We start from the raw sequence: 26081 nt of genomic DNA on the forward strand, positions 1-26081 counted from the left end.
TACCTCGATGAAGGGCAATTTGTCGATCAGGTGCCATTTAAAAACACACACAATATGTCATTAATTTTGAATACTACATGAAAGTGCAGCATAAATGACAGCAGCGAGCTGCAACATATTTAACTCTTGTCAACAATCAAGTCTATTCATCTTTCCCATATTAAAGGCACTGTGACAAAAAGGCCCCACGAACGCTGTTCTGAGGGGATTTTTAAAAAGTGCTTAGAAACACGTCCATGTTGGCGTAGAGACTTTCGTTGTCCCTTCACGATTGCGTCGCGGAGGCTGCGGACTGGAGCGATGATGATGGAGGTGGATGTTGTAACGATGTCAAGGGTTTAGCGGATGCCACTAGATGGGAGTCATCGAGTGCTGACGTAGGGGAGTTTGCTGATGGGACTGGTGACCCTCCGTCGTCGGTGAATTCTGATAGATCGTCGTGGTCGAAGTCTGAGGCATAACAGCGAGACACGGTACCATTTTCATCTGTGACGTCACATTTCTTGGGCCTGCCCTTCGGTTTTGTCGGCGAGTCGTGTCTGCCGCTCTGCATGACCTTTGGTTTGCATAACCAGTGTAAAGAGGTATACATTCCATGAGTTTGAAATTATAGATTCTTGCATTATTTTATCTTCTTTAATTTGATTAAATTTAATTCAATATATTTTCTTTAATTTCATGTCATATTATTTTGTCTTGTCTTGTTTCATTTATTTTATTTCATTTTATTTTATATCATTTTATCTTATTTTATTCTATATCACTTTATTTCATTTCATTTTGCTTCATTTTATTTTATTTTATTTCATTTTATCTTATTTCATTTTATTTTATTTATTCCATTTCGTTCCATTTATTTTTTTCATTTCATTTTACTTCATATCTAAGTTCAATTTAACAAAGGAGCAGCTTAGAGCGTGTCAAAGTTCTCAATGGGTACAAATGGCAATGCAGTTTGAAATATATTCGTTTGAGAATCATTATCCAAAATTGCATAATTATGCAAAGTGCATTAGATGATGTGGGCCGGTTTTCCAGTAGTATTCACAAAATTTTCATCTCATTTCATCTTTCAACTAAACTTTAATAGATAGTAAAAATCATTTGCATCGCTTTAGTCAGATTGTGACGATGTAGAAGATAGCTTTCCGAGAGGTAATCAATTTCTGTTAATTTCTGTTCGGTACAAAATTCACGATACTTTTTGGAAGAGGTTTCAAGGGAATCATTGACGATTAAGGATTTTTTTTTTAACGTGAACTCACCTGTTTCTTCCATTTCATCCTCCTGTTCTGGTACCACGTCTTGACCTGCAGCTGACTAAGGCCGAGACTCTCAGCTAGTTCCAGTCTGTCGGGGGTCGAGAGGTACTTCTGCCTCTCAAACCTTCCAAGAAAGACAGGAGAAAATGGTGTGTATCTTTAAAGCTGATTCAAGGAAACTTTAGGTTAAATGGATTCATGAGAAGGCCCATGTAGTATGGTAATGTTGTGAAGCGATTATTCATTGTTCAAATTGATGAGAGCATAAAATTCATCAAGTACTAAAGGCTGCAGGAATGACAGATTATATGTAAGTCCTGCTAAAACCCTTAAGATGGTAGGTCCGTGAAACAATAATTCACTATAATCATATAAGTAGCTAAAGAGCAGTGACAAAGATAGGAAGTCTAGGAACTGTGTATCATTATGTAAGGTGAAGGATTATCTCAACAGACACTTGTTAGTTTGAAAACCTGTATTTTATGATATTCTGTTTTGTTAAAGCCGCAGAATTCACTGAGATAAAGAAAGCCAAATTTTGTCTTATGGACTGTTTGTGTTAGGTTATTCTATAACCTCCAAACCATAACTTAAACGTGAGAGGTCTGTGCTATGGAGGAACAGCAGGATAGGGGAGAACAATCTTCATGAAACTAAACATTTCACATTCTTTAAAATGATTGAATCTGAATCTAAATCAAGCATCCTTTTCATTATCATTACGTAACAACAGACCCGCAAAGAGCAATGATATCATTCAGTTAATGCATCTTTTCACTTAGTTCTGAAATAAAAGTTATTAATCCTTGAACCCAATATCATTCTTGTTTTGGGGCGAAGAGTCTTAAATATCAGATGGTAAAATCGGTACCTCTTCTCAAGTCCCATAAGCTGAAGTTCCGTGAATACTGTGCGACTTCTCCGACACTTCTTCGCGGCTCTGGCCGCCTCCGCCGGGGAAACTGCCGGGGACTTTCCGCGTAGGTAGACAGGGACCGGTATGGGAACACTCATGGAGGCGTGATGCGTCGGGTGGTGGTGGGGTTGAAGCGGGCCAGCATGGTGGCCGTACGCCATGAGGTGAGGTTGGGAAGCGCCATGATAGTACGAGGCCGTCGGAGCGGACGCGTAGAAGTGTGCAAGGCCGTCTGCGAAGAGAAATTTGACAGGTATTAATCAGTTTTTTTGGCAAAACTTCTGGAATGACGTCATATATCGTCACTGTAAGATGAAAACCATTAAACCACTACAAACTCCAAAGCAGCAAAACGCAGCAAAGCATCCAGAAGGGCTTTGCTTTTCTTTTATTTTCATCATTTAGCTTTATATTTTGGAAATATTAAGTCTACAATGACTAACGCTTATTTTCTAATACTGTGATATTCTTAAATAAGGAAAGCGATAATGGAAATGAATTATTGTATTTTCGTATTTGAAACTAATACATACAGTTTCTATACAATAGAACATGTGAATGGCATTAAAAAAAACACACACACACCAAAATGAAGGTAAATGAAATGAATAGAAAAGAAGATCCCTTCTTCGTTGAACTTGTCCCATTTCTTTCCCCGGACTTCTCTGCCCCTGTCGCACAACCATCTTTTTCTCTAGTACATTTTGAAGCACGTATGCTTGCCTATATACGCGAATGCAGGACAAAACAATGAACTTTCTAAAGAACTACATATCTTCTGGAATGACATCATATCGTCACTTGTTAAGATGAAAACCATTGAACCATTACAAACTCCAAAGCAGCAAAACGAAGCAAAGCATCCAGAAGGGCTTTCCTTTTCTTTTATTTTCATCAGTTAACTTTATATTTTCATCATTTAACTTTATATTTTGTCAATATTAAGCCTACAATGACTTACACTTATTGTCTAATACTGTGATATTCTTAAATAAGGAAAGCGATAATGGAAATAAATTATTGTATTTTCGTATTTGCAACTAATATATACAGTTTCTATAGAATAGAACATGTGAATGGCATTAAAAAAACATACCAAAATGAAGGTAAATGAAATGGATAGAAAAGAAGATCCCTTTTTCTTTGAACTAGTCCCATTTTTTGCCCCGGACTTCTCTGCCCCTGTCGCACAACCATCTTTTTCTCGAGTACATTTTGAAGCACGTATGCTTGCCTATATACGCGAATGCAGGACAAAACAATGAACTTCCTAAAGAACTACATAATAGCCGACTTGATAAATCATGACAACCGTATATGCACTTTACAGACTTTTCTCCCACTCGTGAGACACTTTTACGCACTTTTACAGTGTATAGTGTGATGTGTAAAGTGTATAATTGTTAATGTTCGTTGATAAGCGTTTTCCAAGCCCTGTATGACGTGTTTTAAATAATGCTGTTGCAAATGTTCTTGACTTGCGCCAGCTTTCATTGTCTTTGGGTCATATTGCAAAAAACAAAAAAACAAAACAAAACAAAACAAAAATACCGAGACACCTGTACACATAGAGTTTTTCATTCTTTTTTTAATCTTTAAGATGGAACTGGAGTCATAATTCGTCAGCGTCGAAAAATCAAATGGCACATCACTTCTATTTTTTGAGATTTCATTTCCACGCGGTCATGCGGTTTTACTCGGAAGAGTCCATTGTCATGAAATGTGACACCTGACAAATAATATACGTCTCTTTAACGGTGTTATTCACGATCTACCTCCTTCATGTATCATTAAATGTAAAGATTTGAGGAAGTGGACCAAGAATGCACTGAATTTGTACTAGGAAAATATGAAAATTAAGTCGACCAATGCTATAAGTGAAACGGAATCAAAACATCAATAAAAAAACACAACATCGTGCTTGTTCCGCAAGATTACTAATGAATATGCCCATTGCTTAATTGTCACATAAGGGTTGACATTGAATCATATCAGGAATAGATCAGAGGGGTGCATGGAATTGGCCTGGAGGAGCCAGGACAGGTGCACCGACTGACTACAGCGGGGCAGTAATGGACGCAAGTGATATACCGCAATTAAATGCATTATCGGCGATAATGATACTATTTGCCGTGCACAGGGGGTCGCTCTGTACGTGGGCTGGGTCACGCATGCGCAGTAGGAGAGTGTGGAAAAAGGTTTCTCGCCTTTACAAATAACTTCCGACAGAGAAAGCCCGCCATTGACGGCTATAATATATAACGACTAAGGAAAGGTGGTAGATCGACCTGGATAAGCTTACTAGCGTGCAAATAGAGGAAATAGGCTTAGATCTGTGCATGTAGGCATACAAACACGGTTGGATAGATAGAAGAGTCGACGTCAGATGTACAGAGTAGGAAAGAAAATGAAGACAGTAGAAAAGATTACGAAATATCGTTGTCAAGATAAAAACTGACAATCAAAGCAATGTTCCCAACAGATCCATTGAATTGATAAAGATTGAGAGAGAAAGATTGAATGAAGAAAGAGAGAGAAGAAAAAAAGGCAATAGAAAAATATTAAAGTTCAACATAACAGTCAGTGTCACTCGGGGAGGTACAGTGGTTCTTTCCGCGCACTTACCAGCATCTTTACCTTTTCCTTGAATATAGTGACTACAGTGCCAGAACATAAATGTCACCGTAGCAACGCTAGCAATCCAACGCTCGCCGTGACGCGTTTCGCCTCGGTAATGGTATAATCATCGGATCAGCCCGCCTTTTTTGACAGAACATGGTAACCCTGTCCGGGAGGGCGCTTGGGGCACATTTCCGCAACAGCACATTTTAAATTGTTAAAAATTTGCAATAATCGTCAGGAATTAAACTCCGCCTTCACGATTTCGCTTCGCGCTTTCCCGGTGCGCACAGCGTGCGCGCGCAGCACATCCCAGCGCGCACAGCGAATTACATGATTAGAGTTTTGATGGCCGCTTTGGGTGGATACATTGCTTTCATCCGGTTTGCCACAGATACAGCTTAACGTTTCCAATTGTTTTCCAACCACGGAAACACTATTTTCTCAACCAACCAGAGAATAGCGTCAACAACTTTTGCGCAGTGTGCAAATATCCCAATCATATTCATAAGATAATCTTGCCATGAATGGATAACAAAGCAATCAATATTGTGCTATTATCATTTTGGTACTGGAATTATAAACAGTTTATCTATACGTTCCGGCATTTTAATTACATTGTATATGGTCTCTTCCCGCAGATCATTACGTAGTGATTCCCGGTCTTTGCTGTTGCCACATATGCCTATGGCTGTTCTTGCCCAAGATAAACTTCCTCCATTCTTAGGCTAAATACGATTACACACACTCTATTCAACCGTAAACTTCCACTGGTTGTCGAAAGATTGACCATGATGAAAGAATACCGCAACCAAAGCAACTCAAAAAAGAACAAAAGGCCAAGAGGGACTTCGTTGACTACCAGTCCTGATGATGTCACAAAGACATCATCCTCTCGAGTCAAAAGGAAGTATGTATCAACGAAACGAAAATAACTATGCGATTTTCTGCGGTAATGGACACTCACAGTACATGAGGGCAGTGGTGGAAAAGTTTGCATGAATACAATAAATTGTTGATACTTGAAAGCGAAATATTCGAAAGTCCATGCGTCATGTTACGCTTTATCGGTATTTGTGCACACACATTGTATCTCCTTTAGATAGCAATTTGAGTGGTTGGAATATAATGGAGCAAAGCAGTTTTGTGTTCTGCCTAGCTGGCCAGAGACGAGCGGGAGCACCCCGGGAGAGGTAGGGCACTTAGGACAATGTTTATCATCCAAAAAGACTGCTCAAATTGGTCGCAGCGGGGCGTCGCCATCTTTGTTGCTTACTCGGAGCGCGGCACAAAATGACAGATTACGGACCCCGCGCTCCGCGCCGCATTCGCTCGGCGGGGGCTCGCCCGACGCTCCACTGGCAGCCGCGTATTGCGATTCAAACATGACATCGCGTACAGGGGTGGCGCGCTTACAAGAAAATCATTTCCAACACTAACAAAACTCTTTCACCCCATTGTGGGGTCCGGGGTTCGCTCTGTCTGTTGATCGTTTTTGCCGGTCTCCGGAAAGAGGATCTATTATTGAAGTTGAAAAATGATTGGACGAGTAATTGTATCCCGCCTCTCGTTCGGGTATGACGTTTGGTGCTGTACGTCTGGAAGACTGAAAAACATGATTATGAATGAAAAAAGTAGATATGAAGTCTAAATATGGAGAGTTGAATCGGGCATACATGCGTTTGGCTTAAAGCATGGGCTTGTGTGCATGCGTGTGTGTGTACGTTTGTGTGCGTGTGTGTGTGTGTGTTCGACACTAAGTAGGCCCACTGACTGTAGATATCATGTCTATGTAACCTCTATTCGCTTTAAATCACATCATAGTTCAGGTTCCCCTATTTCTGAAAAAAAAAACTTATATAAAATGCTCCGTTGTGCAGTTTTGTTGCCTTTTTTCTCTCTTCTAATATGTTCATTGTGTGCGTTTGCTTATTCAGTATACCGATGAAGAAGACTTGCTCAATATCCTCTTTTGACATTTTGAGAACACTGCTCAGGAGTAATGTTTCACACAAACATACATACTCATACACACATAAAAAAGAGGAATTAGAAAAAAAAAATATCGGGTGGACGTCACGAGATCGACACCCAGGAATCATACAGCCCACGAGTCAAACAATGCCCACGAGACCGACTATTAAGTTTATGTTGAAATGTCGAACTCGTGGGCTGTTTTTACCTAGTGTCGAACTTATGGGCCTTATTTGAATCGTGTCGAACTCATGGGCTGTATGGCTCGTGGGCTTTATGAGTCATTTACTTTCTTTTTTTTTCAATGTCAAACTTATGGCAGGGCTGTATGACTCGTGGGTGTCCGTCTCGTGAGACCCCAAAATAGTAACGATAGTCCGTACAAGGAAGCTTTTACGTAAATAAAGCAAAAAAAAAAAATTGTAGGGATGTATAGTTTACAACAAGGAAAACAAAACGCCTTGTCGGTAGAAAAAATAGTAAATCGAAAGAACAGGCCTGTGACTGACCGTTCTCTCCGCTCTTTTTACGACAGTACTGATTCGTTAATGACATCGGATTAACTTTATAATACATCTGTGCCAAAATACCAACTGAGCATATTCTACAGGGAAGTCGACATTTGATAGGCATGACAACAAAAGAAAAATTTTGATGTATTTTTTTTCTTTCGTCATCAAATTTAAGCCTATTGTACAATTTTACTCTCTTAGCAATTGCAGCAATGAAGCTTTCAGACTGAACGTTACAAATTCAGCAAGAGCTCGGGAGTAAGGTATAAAAAGGAGCTTTAAAGAAGCCTTGTCCCAGAGCGAAAATGCCAGAAGGTTACTTGAATAGGCCTAAGTCGCATTGGTTTAAGACGAAAAGGCGTCTTGTACCTTTATATGCGATATGGCAAGCCAATTGTCCCATAAGTCGAAAAACTCTGTTTATCGACCGATAAAAGGTCATTGCTTTTATGGGACGTTTGGCTTGCCACACTTGAACTGTTGTAAAAATTAGCAAAGCCGCTCTGGGCGAGGAGGAAAAGAGAGAATGCCGGACGAGGAAAAAACACAAGCAAAGGATAACACAAAGACAAAAGTGGAAGGGGAATAGGAAGTTGGATAAAGTGACGGAGGGAAAAAGATAAGCGGATGATACAGAGGTAACTTGTTTTTATTGCAAAGTATACCAGAAATATCTGACTCTTACCCTTAGTTATTTGGTGAGTGCACTGTTATTACTAATTTTGTCAGAATTGCCATTACTTTTAAGGTTTTCTTCCGAGACATCCCAAGTACAGTTTCCTGAAGTACAAACTTGCGTACAGCATTATAGTAGCTTGGTCTCGTCTTAAACAAGTCTCCTTTGCGTATTGCAGGTCGTATTCTCCGAGAACTTCCAAACCTCCCTAGAGAAAAGCCAACAGAATTAGCGATGTTCATTATTCCGGACATGCCGGGGATTCTTTAATCCGAAAACGAGGTAATGTTCGTTATCTTATTCCGAAGTTAGGATTATCTAATATTTAAAATAAGGTCGTCACTCTAAAATCGAGGAGAACGTGCGCACTATCGAACCATCAGAAACACGAACCTTATTCTGTTTTCGGATTATCGAACATTATGTCATTTTCGGATTCACGAACCTAAGAATTAAAGAATCTTATTTGATTTCCCGATTAACGAACTTTTGGAATAACGAACTATAACCAGCGAAAATATGATTAAGCGATGATACTCATTTCACTTTGTTTCTGTGTAGTCAAAGAAAAAGAGGAGGAAGAACAATGTGCATTTTTTATGCCTATCCCAGAGGACAAAGCTAAAGCAGGGTAAAGCCTTAGGCGAAATTTAAATGATAATTTCCAGTCTGCAATTTGTAGCTTCTTCCTATACTAATACGGGAAGAACATCCAAAAAGCCCTACGGGTTTACAAAAGAAAAAAAAAATACCAGCGCAATTATTGTTCATCGCGATATATCCGTTACTTCCACAAAGTCTAAAAGTCTATAATACCCTTCTATGACTGATAATATGACTGCTCTGATTGTATCATTACTACCCATCATTATGTGAAATGGAGCATATTTGCTGAGAGTCAGCTTGGTATATCTATTTTTCGTTTTTAATGTACCAGTCCTGATTGATTCAATGTTGATACATTTTGGTTTTCTCTGTCGTCCTATCGCAGTTTCTCTTTGCATATAATTAGCTGGCATATGTATTTTCCACTTCCGGCAGTCAAACCCAGCTCTGGAACGCTGATAGGGATGATATCTATTATCTTTTTTCCATACAACTTCTTTGCCTTTTTGTTTTCCACTTATTTTTCTTCTCATTTAAATGACAAACCTACGTACTCACATTACATTTTTTTTTATTGTTTTCATTTGAAACGAGAAGACATGTTGTATAAGAAAATGGGGAACGTTTGAGAGTGAAGAGTATTTTTTTTTTCAGATTTAAAAACAGTGAAATATCTATTCCATCTCAAGAGCTTTCAATAGTTCGTCATCATTTCACATGATGGAATTTTGTCATAAGAAAATCATCCAAGTCTGTGTTGATAAAACATCAAAATGTAATATCTTCAAACTTATCATAAAAATTCAGAACCCCACCCAATAAAAGAGAGAAAGAAATTGATAGATTAATTATACACTTTGAACATAATATTTGCGTCCATGTCGAAGGGGATATTGAGTATACTCTGGTTTTGACGTCTAAACTTATGTAAACTATTATCAGATTATGTCAGTCACTAAGACCATTTTGCTTCCACTCATTTCGATTGCAATCAAGTACACGTGGGGCAGATTAGTGCCCTAACCGGCTTAATCAACTGTCGGTGAAAGTATTTTTCAATTACGATGTCAAAAGCGATGAAAATCATCCACTTTGGACGTGAATATAACCACATTACCTCTTCCGTCGTGGCCGTAGCATGCCAGCGGTGAGCTCCGGCCGACAATGCGGCGAAGCCCCGCGGAGGAATGAAAACCAGACTGCTTTCGGAGAAACCAAGTTTTCTCTCCTTTGTTTTTCTTTTTTCTGACTTTGTATTCCTTGTTGTTTGCGCAAAATTGCTAGTGAAATCCTTTGCGTTAATTATTCCACCCTATTAATTCTATACCACTGCAATATTTCTCCCTCTCTCTCTCTCTCTCTCTCCCTCTTTGTCCCTCTCTTTATGAACTACGAATCTGATGCGCTGCGAACTTGCCCGGAAATGAACGTTTTTCTTGCTGATATACAAATGTAAATCATGTAAAAATTGGGCCTTTTTATTTGTACTTCATTCAGTACATCGACTAATAAACATCATTTTGTATCTACGGAATAAATGTCATTTGTGCTGAAATGCAACGTTTGCATTTGGTTGTCTGTCTTGCTATCGTCGTATTGGTTAAAACTCTGTGTGCTCTCGATATGCTTTCATGAATCTTTACTGCATTCTACATAGATATTCTCTTTTACGCCCTTTTACTTCTGACACATGAAATGTTGATTCAAACACAAGTGTCTTTTTAAAGTTTTTTTTTAACGTAAAGAATACTATATCAAAAAAGAAATCACACAACTCCAGACATTCAGATGGTTTAGCTCTGAAGGAATCGACCATGACAAATTGTCTATGTTTATGTCATTTGTTTTTCTATGATATTTGATCCAACATAACGTTGCTTAAAAAAAGGTAACATTTACATTAGCTTTAACCTGATATGTGATTACAGGAAAAGTATTCTATGTCTTTCACAAATGCTAATTTTGAAGGTAGAGTTTCCTATTTGAAATCATTTGACAGTGTGTCATCATGAACAGCTTTTATTTCCATGTATGTTTCTCTTATTCCTATAACAATGTACTGAGCGTTAATCAAGTCACACTAGCAAGGGATTATGGTTTCGGGTTATATATTAAAAAAACAAACAAACGATATTTTGATTTTGTTTGGTTTCTGAAAAAACTGATAAGAACGTGCAAAAACGCAGAGTGAAAATTGAAATAGATACGATGCTATAGTATTTCTACTTTTTGTAATTTCTCGTTCTCAACTGTAATTGATGTTCAGGAAGGGATTATTGAACAGTACAGTTAAACACCCTGCCACGTCAAAATCTGGACACTGCTTGACAGAAACGGGGAAAGAAATCGAGGAACTATACTGACCAACGTGGCCACATACGAGGCGACAAGTGTGCCGCCCTCGCAACGGGAGCTTGGCGCGTTTACGGACCGCCTCGCCGCGGGTGAACCGGCCAAAGCGTGCCTTTACCATGGTGTATAGATGGCAGCCATATGCATACACTTGGCAGCTGCTGATAACACGCAGCATTGCCTTAGCGGAAAAAGGGAAAAGGATTTTCCTCTTTCGACCAAGCAATTTGAAAATGACCTAATGCTTATGACCGTCAGTTTCGCACCAGATTATCTTTTTTTCAGGTCATGCCGCTACCAGACGTCTTTTCCGACGGCGGGTGTGTGTGTGTGTGGGGGGGGGGGGGGGGGGGAGAGAGAGGTGATAGTGGAGTAAAACATTTTGCTACAAGAATAGCAATCATTTAATGGCAATTTATTTAATGCCAATCAGCTTCACCACTAACTTGCAGCTTTGATTTTCGCTACGAATATCATGGTCGATGATAAACTTGCCATTTGCGAGTGAGTGTGTATATATATATATATATATATATATATATATATGTATACATATATGTATGTGTATACATATATGTATGTATATATATATATATATATATATATATATAGCATATATATATAATGCATATATATATATATATATATATATATATATTGTTAATGATTATACCTTGCTGTATGCAGTAATTTAAAATCATAGAAACAACAGTCCTGCAATATTGCCATGACTTCTTCTTCTTCTTCTTTTTTCTTTGTTGTCAGATAAGTTCAAATGAGCATTATTTGTCCCAACGTTTAGCTTAGGTCAAGTATATATCTTAGCAGGAGCTAGGATTAAATTGAAATTACCTCAGATGATCGCTGAAATAACAAAAAAAAAACACCGCCCAATGAGTTAAAGACACCAAAAAAAAAAAAAAAAGCGAGAAAGAAAGACAGTGAAGAAACGCGAACAGATCAACGACTTTAACGAGAATTGCTTAACAAAACTCTTGTCAAATTTTCCTCAGGCTGAATCTTCCCACATACGTGTCTCACGTTTCCCACATTCGTATGGAACATAATAATTACGTTTGTCACTTAATATGACACCCATCCCCACTGTCGACGGATGTAATCGTTCATATCAAAGTAAGATCGGAGGAAGTATTGATTTCGTCTGTCCTAAGAATGATAAGTCACAAAAAGAAAATCGAGCTTTTTTTTTGTACTGTTTCTCGTTCTTAAACAAAACTGTCATCTTTTCCAATATCTGAATACTTCGATGATTCCCCGTAGCTGGGTAAAATGATTATGACGATACAGCCGTATCAAATTTTACTGATGATAGTCAGTTTCGAGTGATATGCAGCGTGGAGATAAGATCATTGTAATTGTGTCAATAAAGTGAGCAACTAAAACATATTGAGTGTTTAACAGCAACGAAACAAAACAGTTTGACGTTACAGTAAACATGGTAAAAAAAAAACAGTTCCCAATTATGTTGCAAACAAATGTATATGGATCAAAAATTTGTTGTTTTTGAACACCTTGATAAATTCACAGAATTTTTTTTGTTTTGTTTTATATCAAACGTTTTTCGTTTACTGCTTTTCTACAGATGCGGGTCTAAACAAAATCTGTGAAGATTGCAATATAAAAATTAGTTGTTTTTTCTGTGTGTGTGTGTGTGTTTGTTTTGTTTTTTTAGCAGTCACTTCTATCTCCAAAAGTCTGCCTAATTACCCATTGTTTGATAAAAAGTAGATTAATTCAGTATGGCTTAAATTCTAAATCTTGCTAGATTTTTATATAGCAGTTTATATCTATAGCAGAGATGTAAATATTTTTTTTTAGATAATCATGTTGCGTTTACTATTGTACATTGTTTTTGTTGGAAAATGGACAATCAAATGAAGTGAAATCATTTGTGTGAAACAAATCACCAGTTTGTTATATTTTCGTCACTTCATCTGTACAAGACGATGACAGGTGAATTCTAAACATAATTAAACTGTTTTACTTTTGTTCATAAAATTGAGAAATTTTTATCAATCTTTCCGTCTATGAGTCAGTTGGAGCCTTGTGAGGAGATGAAACAGTCGCCTCGTCCGAATTATTTTTTCTGTCAGATTTGAAAGAAACCCTGATTTTTGTTTGCTTTTGCTCTTTCAGTAAGGTCAAATTGGACAGTAAATGTTTCATCTGAAATAACAAAGACGTATGGCTGTGAAATTAATGATTATGTATCCAAGGGAGAAGTTAAGACTGTGTAGCGTATCACTAAGAAAAAAAAAACAAGATATGAGTGGACGTATTATGAACGAAAGCCGACAAACATCAATAAGAAAGTTATACGGAATTAAGCTTGTTTTACGTTACTTGTGAATACCGATTTTTTTTCTAATCTGTCTGTATGTCATTTCTCTTTTGTTTAAGAGGGAGGAGAGGAGATCGTGGGCAATTCATTTTCTTTCTTTTTTTTTCAAAGATGTTTAAAACAGGGCAAGTCAAATAAGATAATGTTACTTTCCACTTGTGTGCTGATACTTTTTTGTTTTTGTCTTCATTTTACTTAACATTGCAGAAATTCAATAAGAAACGTGTGACTTCGCTAATTAGATTGAATTTCTCCTTGAGATAGAATGTTCTGTACAGGAATACTTTGATTTGATTTAATCCTTGTAGAGATTTAATCACAATGAGCATCGAATGCAAAGATCTCTCTATAATGCGGATACATTTCCTGTGTACATGTGATTAACTATTGATATCAATATATCCATATCTGTGTAAGGATCAATAATTTGAGATCTAAAGCTGCTAATAGAAATATCATTGGTGGAGATAAGATCTCTAATGAAAGGTCAAGATAATCGATGTACCACGTGTATTTGATATGATTCCACACACTCCGCTACATAAAGGAAAAAGTATTGTACTCTGAATTGAGTACAGATATGAATTAATAATATCGTAAAACGATTAAATGAATGTAATCTACAAAAATCACGATGTTTCATGATCTAATATTACTAAAATATTACTCTGTTTATTCCTCATGAATAGAATTACGACGTAAAAATATAAGACCTGGGCCCTGTTGCATAAAAAGATAAAATCAAACATAAGTCAGAAAATCAGACATAAGTTAGGCATTGGCCAATCACAAATGAATATTCAGAGACTTATGTGTGATTTTCTGACATGTATGTTTGATCTCAACTTTTATGCAACAGGGCCCTGAATGGATATCCACCAATCAGCAGATGCAAAGGGTATCCATAAAACACGCTCCAAAAGTACGGAACCTAAACCCGTTTGAAACTCTCAAATAAAACAATGGGGTATATCCTTGAACATATCTACGTCGTATTGCCTTGATTGCTGAGTCACAGTGGTCAGTCACAAACTATGATCGAAATGTTGATTAGAAATCTATTTCTGTCCGATTTGGAAAATGTAATAAGAGGGCATTGGATGGAGAAATCGAATAGGCGGGCGTTAAACCCTGTGTTTTTGTCACAAGCAATAAAGATGGGGACTCGCGATGCCCTCAATGCATTTTGCTCCGGGGTGAGAAATAGGCACCTGTGTTTTTGTTCCTAAGGACTTCAATTGTTTTCAATTACTTATCTATCCCTCGTCTGAAGCCGCCGGCCATTTGAGAGGAAACCGAAGCAGGTGCCAGAGTAATTTCTTATTTCAATGGGAATGTTTGAACTTTCAATTTGCCTGTTTCTCCATGACACATAAAAACAAACATACGTGACACACAAACAAACATATTCGATCACGCACACATGCAAAAGAGAAACATCCACGTTCGTTGCACTCCTCATTGAATGTTTGTGGAAAATGGTGATGACAGGAAGTGAACATTAGTGTAACGTAGGTCACCTTTGCTGTGTATTAACTGAAAAGCCCCTTTGTGTTTTGCATAATTCCAGAGGGAATCTACCAAACCAATTTGTCATTATCGTTTGTATCAAAGGACTCTAGGGTTTCTGATGACATGATCTTGAAAGGATCTTTCACAATAATATTAGAATAAAAGGAGACCCCTGCCCACCCCATAATATTAGTTTATCATTTTGTGGTTATTATCATCTGATGATAATGTAAATGGTAATGAGAAAGGATTAAGAGAGATCACATTCACTAATAATGCTGCCAAAGACTAACGTAACTCATGTTCATGTTTCTATTTTTATAAGTATACATCCAATCTATTCCATGCATTTTCAAAAAAAAAAAGAAACAGTAGGCCTTATGAACAGTTAATACTCGGATAAACACAGCACTCGAGGCCTTTCTTCATCTTATTTTTTATTTCATTTGTTACCATGGTAACATCGGATGAAACAAGACGGGGTAGGGGAAGATGAAAGAATTGTATTACTCGATTAGTCTGTATTATGTATATTCAAGGATGTACTTCCTTAGTCGACTCGATACGCGACCCCTATACCATGCCTTTTACGCACTGTCTTCCGTCGTGAGAAAGGCTGCGGTGAAACCCAATCTACGTAAAGAGGGAGCATCGGGCGGAATTTTCTGGAGTTGTTCCCCTCTCCAGCGCGGACTCTTTCTCCATCACTTAGCATTAGTGGAAGAATTCGTGACAAACCTGGGAGGATGCACGGACGCTGTTTTCAGCGAGGAAGGGACCCGCTCGTCAGTGCTACGGGGGAGTGACAGGCGATGGTCAATTTACCCGGCCGCTCGAACAACCCAATTACGGCGGTAATGGTTTGCTAACGATAGCATAAGATGCACGACGAAGTTTCAAATGGGTGGTCGGTGTCTTTGTCGTATCAGTGGCAGTGTGGTCAAGATGGTAATCAACGTGGGATGTTTAACTTTGTATAAGAAGGGTTACATGTTCATATTGAGCATGCTATTAACATATTGCATTCCATATACTGGTAGTGTTTCTCATCCCTATTTCTCCGTATGAAATGTGAAAGCGACACTCAAGAAACCCAAACAAACTGATCAATTCAATTTGCTGATTCGACTATATATTATACTAATTTGATTAAACCTGGGATTTGATTCAGCATTATTAGATAAGAGAAAGTAAATTGAGCAGATGTGCTATTCATTTGCTCTCCAATCATACAATGGATGTTTTGATTTTTAATACCATTCAGTGTGTCAGTCAAAATCGACAGCATCTGACAACGCAGCGTTATGTTTTAAATAAATATTGTGTTGATATTGTTTGAAAGGTAACCAAGGTTTTATCGTTACCATTACCATATTGTGTCACACAATGAAATATTGTCGATGTTGAATGAAATGATAATTAGTGCATTTGCAGTAAAGGTAGTAGAGGTAGGATACAACAAGCTTCAGACCGTAATAATAGTGGTTGTGGTATCTAAGGTAGCATGGAGGAAGCCTTTGCAGAACAATGGAGAAGTAGCTGCAGTGATGATTATCATGATATGGAGTAGTCATGGCAACAGAAATGTGATGACACTATTTGAATTATTTACAGCAAAAATTGACTGATAAGGTAGTGACAACTGAGATGATGCAATAAAAGAATGGAATAATACTACCGAATAGTACTTCCCTACACTATTGACAATAATGATAAACATTCCCATGCACATTCTGGCGGCGTATAAGTAAGAAACTTCAGGACTACTAATCACAGAAACCTAATGTTAATTGCATAATATACTTTCAAAGAAATTATGACATACTGGGGTATGATTACAATAAAATACGGTACTCGAGTTTGTGAGTATCCAAACCAACATCACAGGTGAAACTGTGACTACTTTGGAAGTATCTCACTTACATGTTGTGTTACGAACAAATATCATTATTTGGAGTAGGAATGTACTGTATGCCTTACGCGTTGTCTTATCAGAATCAACAGTAAGATAGTAGATGACTTGATTAAGAAAACACTACTCCGATGTTGTAAGATGACTGCCCCGTTTTATCACAAGATATAATCGAATGTATATAAAATCCGTTACCACACAGGTTGCCATAGACTAATGATAAAAAAATCAACTATATAATCAATTATAACTCTTCATAAAACAGGGTCGACGAGTTATAAACTATCGATTTTGACATCTTTATTACTTACCATAATACAATATACATAGAGAGTACCGAAATGATGACTTTTAGATGACTGAGCATGATGAGTAATGACGAAAGTTGCAGAACATAATTGGTAGCAAAGTAAAGCGTATAAAATAGGTTTGTAGTCCGTCATTGATTCATATTAGTCAGTTCGAATGGTAAGATATCAAAGACGATAGAGGTAGTATGTCCCTCATTTATGTTTTCTTCCGCTTTTTCCTGTAATGTATGTTGTTTGTTTGGTGTTTTTGGCAGATATTTATTTTTCTTTTGTGAGCAAGTTAAGAAATGAGACTAAGATTTAATGACGCTGATGATTTGGATATTGTATTTACACCACATCATTGAAATTCCTGACAATTATTTTAACGCAACCATTCCAAATCTTAAGATTTCGAGAGAAAAAAAAATCTATATAACAAAAAGCCCACAAAAATATCCATCAAGATGCTTCTGTTATTTTCATCATTTAATCCAAGCACTGTTGACATGTCTGATAAGTAACACATTCTGCATTAGTTACAAAGAAATTACCACTCTTGCTTTTTAAAGCAAAAGATGTATCCAAAACGCTCCTCCGTGTTACAATATGCCAGATGTGCTGTACTTTCGTTTTGTTTATTGTTCCATCGTCTGTTGATATTGATAAATAGAGGAATAGTAAACGATGAGATGTCATTTCAGCCTGTTTGATTTCTTTATTACTGCCTTTACACAGATCATATGTGGATTTCACTGACACCCGTCTTTCGTTACTTTTAGTATCCTACATTTGTTTTTAAGTTAAAAAGCACTTGGAATACAGAATAGAATTTGTGAACAAGATATAATCACGATTTATTTAGTGTAAAGACAGAAAATAAAATAGCTCGGACGAAGGCCTACAAAAGAAGTCTAATCCCTAAGTATAATCAAAATTAACGATTATACCCTTGCCCCTACGTAGACCGCTGGAAACGGCATCCATGAAATTAACAGATGAAGTCAGAATAGGGCCTACTTGATCAATAAAGCAACAACCAAAGATGTAAATACAAGTAAAAACGTAGACATGATGACACTTTGATGCTGCTTAGTTAAGCCTGTCGAATGCTTTGTTATCAAATATTTTTTTAACAGACGACATTTGAAGATCAAACTTTTGTAGCAGTGTGTTAAAACTGAATGATAACATTTAACGTATTCGGGATTATTCTAGAATCGATAACTTCTGTTACGCGGCAACGAAACTGCAGCAGATTGAAAATAAATCTAACTTTTTAGTAGATTGTTCACTATAGTTTTGATAGGAGGTTTGGCAGTTAGAGCAGCCATGACCTAACATTGAAGATTCCATTATCATGTCTTTTGCACAAAATCAATGAATTACTCTTAAAGGGGAAGGCTAGTAACTGATCAGTGGGAATCAGTGGAAATGCTGGGAGATGATTGTTCCAATCCTTATGGGATTCATTCAAGAGTTCATTGTATATCTATTGTTGTGTGAAAATGATTTGCTTCAGAATGGTCTCATATTCAAGTAATGTGCAGTTTAATGCTTCCAGGTTAGCGTCCCTGATCAGTGACGGAGCATTCATCTGCACATTACTTGAATATGAGACCGTTCTGAAGCAAATCATTTTCACACAACAATAGATATACAATGAACTCTTGAATGAATCCCATAAGGATTGGAACAATCATCTCCCAGCATTTCCACTGATTCCCACTGATCAGTTACTAGCCTTCCCCTTTAAGGCTTCGTCTCTTACACAAAATGCAACTTGAGTTAGCGAAAGGATTGGAATGAAAAAAAAGGAACTTCGCAAAACCGGAAAATGCTTGCCCACTACAGGCATCGGACGATTTCTATAAAATGATCTCAACTACAAGCAAAGACCTGATCTTAAGCCTTGAGATGAAAGAGGGAATACGGCAAAACAAAACATCAAAATAGACAGGCAAAATGTCACTGTTAAAACAGAGAAAGGTTACCTGTAAGGGATAGAAGCTCTCCGCTGGTCGCAGTTCTGAATGTAGACACGGGGAGCCCACTTAGCTTGAGGTCTTGGTAGAACTTGTTCTGCAGTCTTGCAAAGAGTTCCAGATTAACCTCAGCGGGGGCGGTCTCTCCGATCGGAGCGACCTGGGGTTGCTTTCGCGAGAGTCGGGGCGAGGGTGAACGCCTCGTGTACGATGACGGCGACGGCGGCGCCGACTTACGAGCCGGAGTTTGCAAGATGTCGTCGATGGAGAAGCCGCACTTTTTCATGGCTGTACCTTTACCTTGGCGATAAGAGCTCTCTGAATTGGGGATAGCAACCTTAGGTAAATATGACTGGGTCTCTGGGTCGGATGTCGACGCGACTTGGGCGTAGAGCTTGTTTACGCGTGGTCGAGCGGCGTGGAGCAACGGTTTAGTCGTGCTGGTGGTGGTGGTGTCCCCTGCAGGTGCGTGGCAAAGCTGCAAGTATGGAAGCGAGTCCGGATGCGACACGTTCCGAGCCGGGAGGCCGCCTTGCCGGCACGACGTGCCCATGGCAAGCACACCTGCAACGGAAAGGACACCGGTCCCCGTCTGCATTATTAGAGTCCTGACAACCAAACAAACTTTCTCCGCAAACTGGACCAATTTTTTCCTTCTTGTTTGTTACAATCGCACACAACCTGGGGTCTCTGTTTTCGTAAAAATACACACTTTCCTACTTCCCTATGACCTATAAAGGAACAACAGTTATATCTTAAATGAGACGAGTGAACAGGAAGTCGAGAGAAAAAAGAACCATGCAATTGGCAGTTAGCACGATTCACGAAGTGCTGATTATCACGAAAGTCCCGCCATGCATTATGATTCTATTCTGGTCAGCGTGGAATTGTGGCACCTAGAGCTTAGAAAGGCGGCGCGAAGATGATTATGTCAAACAAAACTTCTCAACGACAAAGGATCGGTAACTACTTCCGATTGCTCTGATCGCCAGTAATCGGCGGTGAAAGTTATAGCTCCGCCCACCGTGACAGTCCTTCCAACCATCATTACGACCTTTATGTCAGACTCCCTCCACCCCCCCCCCTCTCTCTCTCTCTCTCTCTCTCTCTCTCTCTCTCCACTCCCTCTCCCCTCCCTCCCTCTGATTTCCACACCCTCTTCAGTCTTTGGGATTTTGTTTTGTTTTGTTTTGTTTTCCTTCATCTCTGCTCTCATACCTCTCCCCACCTTACTGCACCCGGGTGTCTCATATTTTCGTGTTCTTGAGTAATCTTTTTGTCGCTTCTGTCAAACTGATTACCAATCATAGGTGTCATGAACTCCCTTCATCGTTGGCTACAAAACATAAAGGATGCCATGCAGTTTAACGAACCATTTCTTCACCACGTTCACGTCTGCTGTGTCAGGCTATGAAATATGAATCCTTAAAATCGGAGATAAAGAAATAGTGTCCTATTTGAAAATCATATTGTCTCAGTTTCCGAGGACTTTGCGCACGCCCTAGCACAACAATTTGTGTTACCGCGTTACAGACATACATTGCTTTCAATGATTGTGTCTTGTTTTCCTTTCTTCGGCAATGTATTTCACGTGCCGCACAATCTGTTTTACTCTTCATCTGAATACAAAGTATAATACGAGTATATGCGCAAAATGTTCGCAGTTCTGACGCTAAACTGTTGCCATTCTCAACAAAGTTTTACTTTTAACTCTCGCATGAGAAAGTTATAGCTGCTCCATGTGGAAAAATATATGAGAAAGAGTATAACCTCAAGACAAGAAGGGGGGGGGGGGTGCGAAAAAGAATAAGAAGAAAACGGCTATAACGTGACCCACTGAGCAAGGGGCCTGTTAGCGCAGCGGGATGGCTCGAAAACCGCGGGAAGCAAGCCAAAGCGCCAGAGCGCGGCGAATTACAGATTGAAACTTTATTGCTCACTAATAACGTTGGGTTCATCCTTTTTTTCCTACGGTAGGGCGGGTATCACCTTTCTGACAAAACGCGTAATGAGGTTAGAGGCACAAAAGTGATGTGAAACATCGGTTTCTCCGCTTGACAGTGAATAGGCTAATGACGCGCAGGAATGCATACTCAGCTGTCGTACGTGTCTGTCTATTGGTATAAGCATTCACCGTTAAGTGTATATGTGGTAGTGTGTGGTGAGTATTATAGTTAAAGGGAAATTCTGCACTAATTAAAAGTTAGTTGGAAATCGTGCTTCTTCAAAAGGCATCCAATTTCCACTTTGACTTTACTCTGACCATGGACCATTGTTCTTAGGTCCATGTACGGACAAAGGCGGTAATCATTAGCCAATGAATTCTCTCAAATTATGCATTCATCTTTCGCCACATTTTCCAACGAAAAAAAAAATGGCAGTGTTGCTGTTGTATCAGTCTTACAACTAGGCGCTGGTGTACCTTTATCCCTTTTGAATGCCTTGATATAAGAATTACGAAAATTTTCGTTAAGCAGATGATCTAAGTTCGAGTAGAAAGTGAGTGAGAAATAGCATTTGTTTCATGATAAGTACTATACATAATAATTACACAATGAAAGAGTAAAACAAGAACTCGTACCACCAACTTTTATCATGCCAATATCATAAATATAAGTTCATAACAGTTTATGAAATGACACCATTAATGATATCAAAGTAACAATGTAACAAAGTGACAACGGTGATATTAATTTTCACCTCATGAAACATGATCATCAATATTTTGATTACTTACTCTTCTTTTTCGAAAGGAAATGGTGGCGTTTCTGAAAAAGGCACAACGGTAGTATCAAAAGTTGATACGTATCACTTCTGCTGACATTACTCATACATCGCGACAAAACCATTATGTTCTCGAGGATGTGCAGGGAATATTGATACCTTGAGATTCATAAGCATAAATTGCGTTCATCCACATTATGAATATTGTCAGATTTACCGTGTAACCTGAACTTCTACATAACTTGAGTTAATTTTAAACTTTACTCAAAGCTCCCTAGCTCTCTCTCTCTCTCTCTCTCTCTCTCTCTCTCTCTCTCTCTCTCTCTCTCTTGTCTTTATTAGTACCATTATGCTTTAAGCGCAAGGTAGGCAGTTGGCATAAGGAAAACTCCTTTGAATAACAAAAGGTAATCGCCCTTCAAAATCGTAGAATGTTCCGGCCCCTTCCCCCCCCCCCCAAAAAAAAAAGAATGAATTTCATACTTCATGAATTATGAAAGAAGCTGTAGGGCAAGTAGGGTGCGTAACTAATCTAGTGATTCGTCAGACAAAGCTGCAAATATTAATTCCTGTACTGCCCTTTATCTTCTGTTAACTTGTTTCTTTCTGTGCCCACGAGACTCCAACGATGTATTTAAATGGGAAACAATATCGATAAAGACGGTGGTCACATACAGCCTCTTGTGATGTAGGCCTAGCCAACCAAGAAACTTAGGTCGATGGATTACTGGTTTTCGAATTACTTCCGCTCCTCTCTAACCCATAGCCAATGATAGCTGAAGGTAGTACATGTACATTGTTAGTCTTTAGTATGCATGGGCTTGCCGTCGTTGATTTTTTCAATCAGTGCAGGTATACCATCACATAGGTGAGATGGTCATCAAATCGTCTTAACCCGTTGAGGGCGGCCTGATTTAGACACCTGCCCGGGTGCGTTTTTTTTAAAGACGGCACAGATTGGGGCATGGCGCGTGTTAAACCTATGGGAAAAGCGTTGGGTTAGGGTTTTTGGTTTGGTTATGGTTAGGGTTAGGGTTAGGGTTGGGGTTAGGGTTAGGGTTAGGGTTAGGGTTAGGGTTTGATGGTTAGGGTTAGGATTAGGATTAGGGTTAGGTTTAGAGATAGGGTCCCCGATAGATTTTTAGTTTCCCCAATCTGTGCCGTCTAAAAAAAACACGCTGCCCGGGTATACTCCGGACTATAATCTTCAACGGTAAACTGGCACCTCGTCTACAACCACACTGTCCACTGTTCACCTAGTCTAATGCCATCTCGTCTAAACTCGCTTTGTCTATTACCAACTCGTCTACCAACCATTTTGTCTAAATGCCAATTAGTCTAATTGCCATTTCGTCTACTAACCATTTAATCTAATCTCTAATTTGTCTAAGTCACATTTCGTCTAATACCTATTATGTCTATTGACCATTTCGTCTATTAATCATTAGGTCTATGAATGAAATAGTCTACAGCTCATTTTGTCTAATAGCCAATTGGTCTACATCCACCTTGTCTAATACTCAATTAGTCTAATAATCAGTTAGTCTACTCCCAACTGGTCTACTCCCAACTGGTCTACTCCCAACTGGTCTACACCCAACTGGTCTACTCCCAACTGGTCTACAACCTACTCGTCTACTCCCAACTGGTCTACAATCCACCCAACTGGTCTACTCCCAACTGGTCTACTCCCAACTGGTCTACTCCCAACTGGTCTACTCCCAACTCGTCTACACCCAACTGGTCTATACACCCAACTCGTCTACTCCCAACTGGTCTACTTGTTATATAGCTTGGTTTTTTTGGCTACTCCAAACTCCTTACTTAAGTCTACTTCATCCAATTTCCTTTCCCACTGAGATAGGTTGAACACTCTTGGTGCCCCATTTGGTTTAAATTTTTTGTTCTAATTATGACAATTTTATTACTTTTTATTAAAAAAAATGATGTCACAGTGTGAAAAACTTGCTGTGTTACATTTGTGCTGGATGTGTAATCTATATCAGAAGCAATCACGCAGCATTTATATGTCCAAACTTCAACACTCCATCCACTCACCTTTGATACACAATCATAAGTATGGTAAAAATACGGCCAGAATATTGACTGGATAGTCGTGTCTCACCATTAATATGTCTTTATGTTCAGCATGTCCGGAATAATTATCAACTTTAAAGAATAGACTATTATTGATTTTTGTACCCTGGCAGGTTTATGAATAGTTCGTGACAGTGAGACGGACTGGACACTAGACAAAGTGGTATATTCATTATTAGCATGACCAGATAGGAATGATCAGTTTGGGTAAATTGTTGAGAGTATACCAGTTGGGAGTAGACCAATATTGGGTATAGACGAGTTGGGAGTAGACGAGTTGGGAGTAGACCAGATGGGAATAGACGAGTTGGGAGTAGACCAGTTGGGAGTAGACCAGATGGGAGTAGACCAGTTGGGAGTAGACCAGTTGGGAGTAGACCAGTTGGGAGTAGACCAATTGGGTATAGACCAGTTGGGTGTAGACCAGTTGGGAGTAGACCAGTTGGGTGTAGACCAGTTGGGTGTAGACCAGATTGGTATAGACCATGTTGGGTATAGACGAACTAAGGGTTGGACGATATGATAACTAGACAAAGTGAATGTAGACGAGATGACTTGTAGACGAGGTGGGAGTAGACAAAGTGGCAGTAGGTGAAATGGATATTAGACGACATGACAAGTAGACATAGTGAGTATAGACGACTTGGCTATTAGATTGCTCAGTAGACGAAATGCTCCTCAGACGAGTTGGGTATTAGACAGTACGGGTAGTGGGCAAAGTGACTATTAGACAATATGTGTACTAGACAAAACAAGTTGTAGACCAAATGGGTATTAGACGAATCGGTAATAGATGATTTGCCAGTAGACCAATTGGAAAATAGACAGAGTGGCTGTAGACGAGGTCACTATAAACCTCTTCAACGGGTTAAGGTGATTAATGCTTTTCCTTTAGTCACAAGAAAGACATGAAAATCATTTAGGCTGTTATGTCCAAAAAACAAAAAACAAAAATCTCCTCTGGCCTATTTCTCTCTTACGTCCTCCTATATAGCTTCGTGGTAACTCCTTTTGATTCCTGAGATGAATCTAATTGTTTTCTCCGATGAACTAGAACACTTTGTAACCGAGAAAATATTGAGAGAGACTGGTTCCAATTGTACAAAATACGAACTTTTGGGAATGAGTAGTTCAATAATGAAATCAATTTGACCAAACAGATAAACAACAAACTCATTCATAGCAGCTGCTCTTTGTTTTCTACCACACACCTTGGAGCAAATATCGAGTAATAAGAGCGATCGAACTTTCAGTCAGAAACGAAAGCATAATATCATGCGTTTCTTTTTTTCGTCGCACGTTTGTGAACCAATTCATTCTAAACATATATGTTCACTCCCTTGATGCAATCAAACTGATGAAAATTGATGTCATGATTACATTGTTGACATGAAAGATATCAAAATACCAAATTAAATTAACAACAAAACTAAAAACTGAGAGAACTGCAGAATCAGCAAATTTGATGTGAATGTCGATCGCCTCCCCCCCCCCTTTTTTTTGGGGGGGGGGGGGTGGGGGTGAATTCAAATTTCATTGGAAGTCATTGGGACACCCCCTGTCTTATCATAACTCTTAGCCCTTCTTTCCTAACATTTTAGAGAATTCTCTTTATGATCTCATTTCAATTTCAACGGGTGCCATATACAAGAATATTACATTTGATAGTATCCTAACAACTTTTGATCTGGTATTGTGGACATATCTAAGCACCTTTATAAACGTTTAGAAGGAAAATGAAAATCTGCGGTGATTGGTGTGGGGTCTACACTAGACTTAGCACTTTCTACCAAACCCCACGCTATGAATCCATCTATTACCAAACCCCAACCCGTCGCTTCGTGCACTTGTTTATGTCACCCCTGTTAACCTTACCTGCGCACCGCCACTTGCACCCCAACAGCGAAAACGACTTCCCCAACCCGTAAGTAGCCGATAAACGAGCCCTTTATATCGTCACACGGTTAAATCCCGTCCTGGAAAAAAAAAAGACACGTACCCAACATCTTTACCCCCGGGAGCAGCGTATGAGAATCCAACTGGTTTGCGTATGGAAATTAATATCAATATTTTCATAACCCTCTGACGGGAGCTACCGAAAGCGTTAAGAGGTAATGCGGTCCGGATCGGCGGGCCGCTTAGGCCACCCGTACGATGCCCAGTATGGCACGCACGGTTTATAATGCGAATAATGCATTAAGTCAACACAGACTAAGGGGAACATGGATCTACTATTTGGATAAGATAACACATGCAGTGCATTTTCATTTGGGTATCATACA

At 38.8% G+C, this 26081-nt stretch overlaps 1 protein-coding gene across 1 annotated transcript; it reads right to left on the reverse strand.

Moving 5' to 3' along the window:
• Positions 1-265: 265 nt before the first annotated feature.
• Positions 266-19576, reverse strand: LOC139724915 (uncharacterized). Its single transcript, XM_071636038.1, has 4 exons — positions 18988-19576; positions 2134-2410; positions 1266-1386; positions 266-556 (listed from the first exon to the last, which is right to left on the reverse strand). Exons 1-4 carry the CDS (start codon positions 19574-19576, stop codon positions 266-268), a joined length of 1278 nt encoding a protein of 425 aa, XP_071492139.1.
• Positions 19577-26081: the final 6505 nt, after the last annotated feature.

The sequence above is a fragment of the Diadema antillarum genome, unplaced genomic scaffold (genome assembly GCF_040938485.1).
Source record: "Diadema antillarum isolate AM-2024a unplaced genomic scaffold, OU_Dant_1.0 seq00000003_RagTag, whole genome shotgun sequence".
Classification (NCBI taxonomy): domain Eukaryota; kingdom Metazoa; phylum Echinodermata; class Echinoidea; order Diadematoida; family Diadematidae; genus Diadema; species Diadema antillarum.